Genomic DNA, 10,432 nt, shown 5'->3' with positions numbered 1-10,432 from the left:
GGAAAGAGAAGTATTTTTGAAATCAGGAAGATGTGATTCCAAATTGTAAAATTCTGCCCATGGAGATACTGTATCTGAAAGTACTTGTAATTTATTTTGATAGACTACAGTTTGATTTAAAACTACTGTGCTCTTTAATATTAAACACTGACAGGGTGAGGATTAATGCTTGGGACTTGATGAATCCCAGTGCTGCACAATATGACTATAGCAGACAGCCCAAGACAATAAGGGCACATCCTGTGCAAGATTGTAAAAACGGCATACCTTTTTAAAGCCCGGTTACCAATGAGGCACCAGGAATCTGTTTATTAAAGGGGCTACTGGTACCCAGGGCTGGGTTTATGTGGCATTAAATCCTAATCCTGGGAGCACATAACAAAAATGATACTGTATATTATTCTCTGAAGATATGGTTTGCTGAAACTGAATTGCTGACATTTTAAGCAGCCGAGCTGGAGTGAATCTCAACTTTCTGGGAAATATCGGTTTTGGAAATCCCAAATCAGCCTCCTAAAAAGCAGAAAGAAGGACAAGGAAAATAAGCAAGAGCACTTCCCCTTTAAGTGTGTAGCTTGCTGCCTTTGCTGTTAGAAATACTATGGTTCCCGGAAGGTGCATTAGAAAACCCCATCAGTCCCCCCACCCACACTCCCCTTTAAGAGTTTGCTGCTAGGTTTTACAACCACTATTGTAATGATTGGTCAAAGCTTGTGGTACCACCGTCTCCTGGTCTGCCTTTGTACCACCCCCTTTTTTGCCCTCTTCCAATAGGAGAATGCAAACCTAAATACCCTTCCTGCTTTCTCCCTCCCCTGTTCAGATAAGCCTGAGCAGAGATGGTGCTGTATTGCCTTCCTGATGAAATACAAGCATTTGAAAAAATGTTGCCTGGCTGAGGACCATTTAAAGGGGCAGTGCAGTCTAGGAGCACACAAAGCTGTGACAGCATATGCAGTACTGAGCAACGTGCTGGAAACAAAGGAAATGGGTGCAGGGGCAGGGATTCCCTGGAGAAGAGAACACAAAGTTAGACTGGAGGAGCCTGAGACCATGGTGATAGGGGAGACACCAAGGAAAGGAAATATGCAGCAAGAGACAAAGATGGAGACCTTGAAAAATCCTCCTGTGGGCCTGGAGACTAAGTCAAGGTGGACTGTAACCACACAGCTGTGTAAATCCTGGCTGCTTGGTTCAGGCTATAATTTGCCAGACAGGGCAGAAGGTCCCCAGATATGCCTGATGATTGACACTTTCCCGCCGTGACAAAAAGTCTGATTTCCTCTTCTGAATTCTGTCAAGTAGCTATAGGGAGACGCAAGCTTGTTAGCAGATCTCTGAAAAACAGGGGAGGCAAGCAGGACTATTCCGGGAAATTAGGGGAGACATGGGAATTTCTTAAGTGGGGGAGTGACATAGTCTGAAGCAGGACCCTCACCTACTGCACTACTTGCCTAGATAAGCACTTCTAATTCAGCCAGATTCAGTCTGTGCCCTCTTATTTGCCCCTATCCCTAACTCCCTATCTCCTTCAATTTAATCCCTTTCAGCTGGTGGCACATCACTTAGGCAACATCCACTGATCTGATGCCTTCTACTATAGTTGAGCCATACCAGTTTATAATTTGCAGGGAGATTGCAGAAGATCCTGAGTAGCCAACCCTCTCTGCAAGAACCACAGTGATCCCTAGTGGGCAGAGGAGGAACTGAACCCTAAACTTTGCTGCCTGCTCTGAGGAGGTGTGGAAAATAGTGTGAATGGGAATAAAACCCTTGCTTAAGGAGTTTAAAGGTAAAGGGGAAAAGGAATAGGGTGTTAGAGAACCAGATAGAGAAGAGGACATGTAAGTGCATATTGTAAGGTGGAGGATATAGAGCCAGAAGAGGAAATATTGGAGACAAACTAAAGGAGGGACATGTAAGCAAACAGGAAGTGGACAATCATGAGTCAAAGACATTTGGTATGGGATTGGACTGGAAAAGGAAGGCTTCAGATTCAGAAACAGGGAATGAGGTTCTATTGGTGACATGTGCATTGATAAAGCCAGCCGTGGTATAGTGTTCCTCTTCAAGGTAAGCTTTTTGGCTTTGAAGAAGTCAGTAAGATCTTGGGCAGGACAAATAGAAAGGTTCAGTATGTTTCAGCCCTTGGATAGTCCTGTTGAGCTGGGGGTGTTCACACAACATCCTTGCTTGTGAATGTGTACCACAACGTAGTTTTCCTGCTTCTCTTCTTTTGTGTGAACTCCAGGATCCCTTTACAGCATTCCACCTTGATAAGGCACTGGTGAGAAAATACATGAATTCACTATTGATTGGAGAACTGGCACCAGATCAGCCCAGCTTTGAGCCCAGCAAAAATGTAAGTGTCCTAAAATCTGCACTTTGGAATAGGTTTCTGGCTAGAAGGGCACTGTGCTAATTTTTTTCATTTTCTGGCAGTTACAACTCCCAATATATCATAAATGGCAGTGGATCATGGAGGATGTGGGGACACAACACATTTAATTTGGTGTAATATGTCTTTAGACCTGTGTAAACTGTGGAGCAGACATAGCAAATATAGCCCTACTCTATGTGAGTCACCTTACTCCAGGGTAAACTCAAAATCAGTATATCATGGTGATGTATTGTGTATCCAGAGCTTGAGACAGTTTCACCCTGGAGTAGTTGCTTGCTTAGTGCAAACAAGTAACTACTGACTTCCCACCACCTGTTAGTAGAATATCGCCAGCTGCTACCTGCAGAGAGCTGGTTAGCTGTATGTTTTAGACATCAGTGGGCACATCTACACAAAACATTTACTGTGGAGTAGACTAATTAGCTCCACAGTAAAACATCTCCATCTACATGTGTGGAGCTATTAGGCCAGAGTAAACTAATTGACTCTGCTATAGGTTAGTACTGCCAGATACAAGTACTATCCAATGGTGGAATTATTTACTCTGCCAAAATGCATGTGTAGATGCTGATGGGGCTGGCTAGGGCATGAGGGTGCTTCAGTGTGGGGGCTGCCTGCCAGCTAGCCCTGCACTGTAGCATCCTCGCGCTCCAGCCAGCCCCTCTGCAGCACGCTGAGCCGGGTCAGAGCAGCCCTGGGCTGGCAGGCTCGCCCCTGCCAACTGAGGCTGTACTGCCTCAATTCAATGTGCTGTGGTGCCAGGCTCACGTGTAAATGCTGCACTGGGAGCAATAAACTCTAGTGCAAACAGCACCAGAGTTTACTCAGCAACATTAATTTCACATGTAGATGCACCCAGTATAGCTTACACTAGAGTAAAATTCTGGTGTAAAGTGTTTCATATGTCCCAGCTGGAGTCACCTTTCCCATCTGAGGCTTCCCCTCGGTGTCATAACATCTGTCCGGGTGAGAAGGGCTTGTAGATTTTGGATTCCATATTGTGTTACAGCAGTCCCCTATTAGGAATGGAGTGCAGAACTTGTCAGCCACAGGCTCCCTTTGGGATAGAGAGACACAGAAGTGAGAGGGAAGATCATAGCAGCTAAGGAATCCCTCTGGTGTCACAGTGAGTGTCACCTAAGGCCAGATCCAGATGTGCAGTTTGTGGTGCCGTAAGCCTCTTTGCAGTGCCACAAACCACACATGTTGGATGTTAAACCATGTGCCCTGCTACTAATTCGTAGCACGGGAGCAAAATTTGCTACCAGGATTTATTTCCAAGTAAAAAAAACCAACCCTGCAAAAAAAGTGGCACAAAGACACCAAAGACCATGTGCTGGGACAAACGCAGAGTACTGTGGAGCTCCCACACTGAGGCACCCTGTGCCCTAGCCAGCTGCTTGGCTGGCCAGGGTGCAGTATGCCTCGAGATGGGGGAGCAGGCAGCCTTGGGTTGGCTGCTTCCCTGTCTCTGCGTGCCTCAGTGCAGAGGCTCTGTAGGTGCCTGGGGCGCAGTGTGCCTTGAGATGGGGGCTCCATATGCCTCAGCACAGGGCTCCACAATGGAGCCCCCGTACTGAGGCATATGGAGACAAGGGAGCAGTGAGCCCAGGGTTTCCTGTTCTCCCATTTCAAGGGACACTGCATCCCAACCAGCCCTGGACTGCCTGCTCCCCTGTTTTCACATGCTGCTCCCCAGCTGGCTGGAGCACAGGGTGCCTCAGTGTGGGAGCTGCCTGCCTGTGCTGTGGGAGCTGCCTGCCTGTGCCCCAGCCAGCCTCCCTCTGCAGCACATGAAGCCTCAGGACAATGTCAGCTGCATGCTCCTCCTGGTGTCTGAGGGAACCACAGCTTTCCCCCACTGCTGCAGTGGCTTGTCCAGAAGTGGAGGAATTAAACATCTCCCAGGACTCTTGAGGGTACTGTGTTGCATACTGAGAGCAGATAGTGTTGTATTGTTGGTTGTCTCCACAGAAACTGCTGGTAGAGGACTTTCGTGAGCTGCGTACCACTGTTGAAAGGCTGGGACTCCTGAAGCCCAACTATCTCTTTTTTGCTCTGCATCTCTTTCACATCTTGCTGATGGATATTGCTGCCTGGCTCAACCTCTGGTACTTCGGGTCATCCTTGGTGCCATTCCTTTTCTCTGCCTTGCTGCTAGGGACTGTTCAGGTAAATGGCCTAAGCCCCCCAAAATAGGGAACAAACCTCTCCTCCCACAATCTCTGGAACAATTTGGTCCTCCCTGGGTGTTTTTGTCGATATCCAGGATGCTCTTTTACTAGGTGATTCAGGCAAAGATAAATACTTAAATGCTGCAGGAAAGCTGGGAACAGGGATCTGGCAACTACTATATATTTGCTTTCTCCCAGTAGGAGATGCTGAGAAGGGTGTAGGAGTTCTGGATGTGGGGAGCTGACAACTTCTCCACTCCCTGCCTCTGTTAGCAGGACTCTTTGTGGGAATTAAAGTGAGGAAACTGGTTGTGAGACGTTCCTAGCCATTTTAGTCTTGTGTACCCAGCTGGAGATGTCGTAAGAAGCGCTGGAAGCTCTGGATGTGGTGGGCTTTTAAGAATTCCAGTCCTAGTTCCTCCCAGGTTCTGGAAGAAGGGAGGAAAAATAGCCTTAGGATGATACGCACTTTCTGACTGAGTGGATTTAGAACAGCTTCCTTCCCATTGCCCGCCAGATACCTCTTCATTTCCTCCTGGTCTTCTTCCCACATTGCACTTCTCTGATTTCTGAGATACGCTGTGCTAGTCAGACCTTTCTTGTATTCCCACGGGAACGTGCAGTGAACTACTGCAGAGGGCACAGCAGCTGTGAAAGCCTCAGCTTTCCCTTCCATACCCAGCTGGTCCTTTTGGAATTACAGATACTCAGAGGAGGCAGCAGCAGTCATCTCTTCAAAGAACACTTTGTTGCAGAGCTCAGAGCAATTTGGAAGAGAATAAATGCCCCCTTTCTTAGTTCCATAACCTCTTCTTCGTGGTGCTTATTTTCCCTGTGAAAGCAGCTACCTAATATTCTATAATTTCCCCAGGTCCCGGGTGCAATCTGTTGGCACCGCAATGAAAGAGCAGTATTTGGGATCACCTGTGGAGAATGGAAAGACTCCATTGCTATCAAGAGTGGGGGTGCTGTCACCTGACTGGAGGGCACAGTGAACAATGAGAGCGCACTCTTTAGAACCGAGTGTACAAGGAATGCACTCTGTTGTAGATGGACATGAAGGCTGTTTTATCAGTTACCCTTTTTGCCTTTCACAGGCCCAGGCTGGGTGGCTTCAGCATGATTTTGGGCACCTTTCTGTCTTCAGCAAATCTAAATGGAACCACGTGGTTCATAAATTTGTGATTGGCCATTTGAAGGTAAGTGTTCAGGGATGAGAATGACTGTCAGATTTTCAACAGGACTAATGAGAGGGACAGGCCCTTGTGTTTGGAAGGCATCTTGCCTGCGAGATGTGGCAAGGATTTGGACATGATGCCACTTTTGGGGAGGGATGAATAAATGATAGAAGAATTGGTTAGTTAATGGTTAGTTTGGATCCTCTTGTCTCATCTATTTTTGCAGGGAGCGCCAGCTAGCTGGTGGAACCATCTGCACTTTCAGCACCATGCTAAACCCAACTGCTTCCGCAAGGACCCTGATGTTAACATGCACCCCTTATTTTTTGCTTTGGGAAAGACTTTGTCTGTAGAGGTGAGTCTGAGTGGTGTCTGGGGTAGAAGGAGGTGGCATTAGAAGATGTGGAGGGTTTGCCTTGATCAATGGGATTCTGTCAGTGCATATTGGACTAGGTCCAGGCTGGAATCCAAATATATCTGTAGGGTAATTCCACTGAGATCAGTGGCATTACAGGTGACCCTCGCCATTCGCGGAGGACACGTTGCTGTGATCCCCATGAATGGCGAAATCTGCGAATAGGGCACTGCATTCATGAACGCAGTCTGCGTTCATGATTGCAGTGCCCCCAGCAGCTGGGGGGAAGGGGCAGGCATGGCTCTGGCGGTGATGGCGGGAGTGTGGCAGCAACGGCAGGAGCCTGGCGATGGCGGTGGGAACCTGGCGGCAGCAAGCGCAGAGCTCTGGAGGTGCTCTGCTAAGTGTTTAAAGTGTCTTTAAAATGCGGGTTTGGCATTCGTGAATATTTGAAACTGAATGCTGAACCCGCAAATACCGAGGGTTTCCTGTACACCCAGAAGGGCTTTGGCACTTGCAGTGTTTTTAAAAAATACTAACCCAAATGAATATCATCACCTAGTCAAATTGTCTGATTTCCATTAGAGCTGAGGAACTGAAAAAAACTAGACAGTGTATTTTTAGACTCTGATTCTATAAGCTTAAGTACTGAGTAGTTTTAGGGGCTACTTCCATGCTTAATGGCTGCGCCTACATGAGGCGCTGACTGTGCAGTAGCTCATTACTACTGTGCAGTAGCGTTGCATGGCACAAAGCATGATGTGATGCTGCTGCACAGTACTAACAAGCTACTGCACAGTCAGCATCACCAAAAAGCCATTTGGGGACGCTACTGTGCAGTAACTTCGGTTACTGCGTGGTCATTTAGTATTTGTGTATGCCAGTACTAAACGACTGTGCAATAACACCTGCGCAGTCAGTGTCTCATGTAGAGGTGGCCAGTGTTAAGCAAATTAAAGCCAGTGGGATAACTCACATGCATAAACTTGCATAAATATATTCAGAATCACAGTCAGATCTAAATCAGGAAGTTTAGTACAAAAATCCAGATAGGATTCCACCAGCCCTCATCAAGATTATCTATTCCAAGGAACATAATGAAATTTGAATACTGCTGTATAAAGCTACGGTTTGATCTCTCCGTGCTTTTAATTTGATTTCAGTAGATTTCTGAAACGATGATTCAACCAAAGAAGTGAGTTCAAGTGATAGGTGTCATAGTTGTTGTTTGCAGTATTACTTGTGAGGAATTACACAGGTATTTTAGAGGTAAAGTGGGGCAGAGTTTTATTTAAGAAACATCTTTGCTGGAAATTGCATCTCAAATGATTTACCTTTTGGAATGTCAAAAATGAAAGAATGTATAATAATAGAGGGATAAAAACATTAAACAATTAGGGGAAGGGAGACGAAATGCTTTTAGAGGGATCCGAACTGATATGGAGGAGGAAGATACAGGAAGGCAGTTCAATGGGAAAGGAGCTGCAGAAAAGACAACTACATTAAGACTCGGAACAGACGTTGCATTTGTCCTTGGACAAGTTGTGCCTGTATTTGTCCCAGAACAGAAATTTCCCAGGATTAGCATGTACATAACCTTTGTTATATACATGCATGTACATGTACATCAACCTTTCTGTTCGAGGTTTAGTGAGTGGCTGAATGCACTGCTGCCATTAATTCAATTATGCAGTCCTGGGTAACCACTCAGATGCACTTTGCAATGTCCCAGAATGAACTGTTTCTACATCTTATCCCATAATCTTTATCTTATCTTTTTAGGATTTATTTGGGACAACTGGCATTGACGTCCGAATGATTACATGCTGTCCTGAGATTAAATGATTTATCCATTTATTTATGCATTTATGAAAGGATAAATGCATTGTCTCTTTGTAGCCCAACAGTGGGAAGTCAGTGGGAGTGGCTCCAGGGCTGAGGTTTGGGTTATACATGAGGAGAGAATGCTAGAAGATGACTAGAAAGAGAGAGCCTCCAGTTTAGGGAAGGTGGAGGAAATCAACTGCAGATTTTAAGAGTTAGGAGCACTGTTCTGAATTGCCTCTGGATTTGCCTAAAGAGCTGGTGAAGTTGTATGAGGACAGAAGCGATGTGGTCTCATTTGTTTCACCAAATGACATTGAAAATCAACAGTATGTCATAGGAAAATATGTTCATCCCTGTTTCCATGGCAACAGCCTAGCATCTAGATAGTTATCTTTCTGCTTTGGAAAGTAATCTCACGTAGGCGAAGGTTTTAAACATTGCTTTATATATTAAGAGAATAATATTTTATTCAGGTTTATTCCATAGGAATTTATACAAATTATGCTCATTGACTCATGCATTTTTCCAATTCTGGCAATTGCATTCACCAGCTGTAGTGAAAGGAAATAGGCCTAGATATTGCAAACAGCTGTTACCAAAAGCAAATTACTGTGGACTTCAAGGCTTTCATCATGCACATGCTTAATTTTAATCTCATAAATAGTTCCATTGTCTTCAATAGGATTATTTGCATAAAGGAAGTTAAGACGTCATATAAACATTTGAATGATTGGAGCTTAGAAACAACAGGGATCGTAGGATGTACTAGACTAGTGCATGACCACAGCATGATCAATAAGATGCACACTGAAGTGCACCAAAAATACATTCACATTTTAAGACACTGCCTGCCTTTGTGTGTGGGAAGCATCTAGTGCTACTAGAAATTCATTTGCCAAAATGTCAAAGATGGATATTTTCAATTTTTGAAATCTGTTGCTGATTTATGTTTGTTTGCATTCAAAAATTCATATTGAAAAATTCCAGTCTGTGAGTAACCAGGCAGCCAAAACTAGTGGTAGAAAAACAATGTAAATAATAAAAATCTTTTGCCTGTTTTTCATCCTCCACATCTGGCTTTCATCTCATCTTTTCCATTCTATTGAAACAGCTGCTATAATTATCTGTCTCAGCTTTGACTGGCTGAAACCTTATGTCAAAGTTCTGTGAGATTTCTGTACCTCCTCAAGCTTGTGTTTATGATGTATTTTAGCCAGTTTGCAAGGTCTTTGGGGCAAGAATGGTGACTTCTGTTTGGGCATAAGGTACTCAAAATATAACATGAAAGGGGAAAAGAGGCACAGAAAAAACCTGAAAAAGGAAGACTGGAAATTAATAAATAGAAATAATAAACAGAAGGGTTAAAGAGTGTCTAAAAAAATATTTATCTTGTGTCTCGCAGATGATTCAAGGACCATTAGCTTAAGTGGTGAGTTTAATTTAGGAGGTTCCTGTTTTCTTACCCATATCAGGATGGTGATCTTTTCATGTATTCTTACTAGTTCTGTTTGCAGTGTAATTCTCAAAACTGATGATTATAAAATTGTTGTCCTTGCAGTGCAAGTTCGAAAAAAGTCCTGAGCAACCTTGAGAGAGTCTTAGAAGCAGTAATGTGACTAAGAAGGGGCAACTGGGGTTTGCAGCCTTTGCTGGGGAGGGCATAAAAATAGCTGTAGCTGATGACTGGCTTTGCAGCTGTCACCGGCAGTGCAGCAGCAAGTGCTGTTCTGTGCACTGCCACTGCACAGGGAGTGGAGCTGCCCTGTTATGCCTTGACTTAGGTGTTCTAGGGATATTTCTTATTACTTGCAATAATACTTTAGTTATCAAGCAAGTACATCCCACCTAACCCTTGGAGGATGGGTTAGAGCAGGGGCAGGCAATTATTTGGGCAGAGGGCTGCTTACTGAGTTTTGGCAAGCCATTGAGGGCCACATGACAGGCAGCCAGGGGCAGATAAATATTAATTTTCTAAATTTTTTAGGGACCCTGCGGGCCAGATAGAATGGCCTGTTGGGCCACATCTGGTCCGTGGGATGCATTTTGCCCACCCCTGAGTTAGAGTTTCCACAGTGCTGGTGAGAGACCATGTTAGTACAAATCTTTGCTGCCTGGCTCTCTTTGCAGATGTGGGAATAATTCTGGATGTAGATATGCTTTTATGGAAGGTATCTATTCTGATCCAGGGCCCTACTGCTCTTTGGTTCATTTCAGAACCTTACTGAGCAGTCAGGACAGCAAAATTAGGCTGGGGTTCAGTGTGATGTGGTGAGATAATGAAAAAACTTTGCTGGACTTGAATTTGGGTGGAAAGTATTTGTGTTAAGGTTTTTTTATTGTTTACTTTTTATTTCAAACATCAAAAAATGAAGATTATAAACTTAAAGTAAGCATCTGTAACTTGCAGAAGAATATTAACATGCATAAGCAAAACTATTTAAGAACCTTAATAATTAAAACGAGGGAATGAAATAAACTCCTGCTTTACACCTTATAG

The 10,432-nt window shown here is 44.5% G+C and overlaps 1 protein-coding gene across 3 annotated transcripts in view; it reads left to right on the top strand.

The window, feature by feature from the left end:
• LOC102386118 (fatty acid desaturase 1-like) overlaps positions 1–10,432 on the top strand; it is a 21,150-nt gene that overhangs the window by 2,740 nt on the left and 7,978 nt on the right. Inside the window, exons 2-5 of one of the 3 annotated variants that reach the window (XM_014524535.2) lie at positions 2,252–2,362; positions 4,376–4,573; positions 5,673–5,774; positions 5,980–6,108. In XM_014524535.2, the coding sequence (XP_014380021.1) occupies positions 2,300–2,362; positions 4,376–4,573; positions 5,673–5,774; positions 5,980–6,108 (492 nt within the window). In that variant the 5' untranslated portion in view covers positions 2,252–2,299. Of the gene's footprint in view, positions 1–2,216; positions 2,363–4,375; positions 4,574–5,672; positions 5,775–5,979; positions 6,109–10,432 lie in introns of those variants that run through there. The other 2 variants (XR_003096159.1, XM_025215119.1) reach the window with 2 other exon arrangements.

The sequence above is a fragment of the Alligator sinensis genome, unplaced genomic scaffold, assembly GCF_000455745.1.
Source record: "Alligator sinensis unplaced genomic scaffold, ASM45574v1 scaffold973_1, whole genome shotgun sequence".
Lineage (NCBI taxonomy): Eukaryota > Metazoa > Chordata > Crocodylia > Alligatoridae > Alligator > Alligator sinensis.
This window is presented reverse-complemented; position numbering and strand designations above follow the sequence as displayed.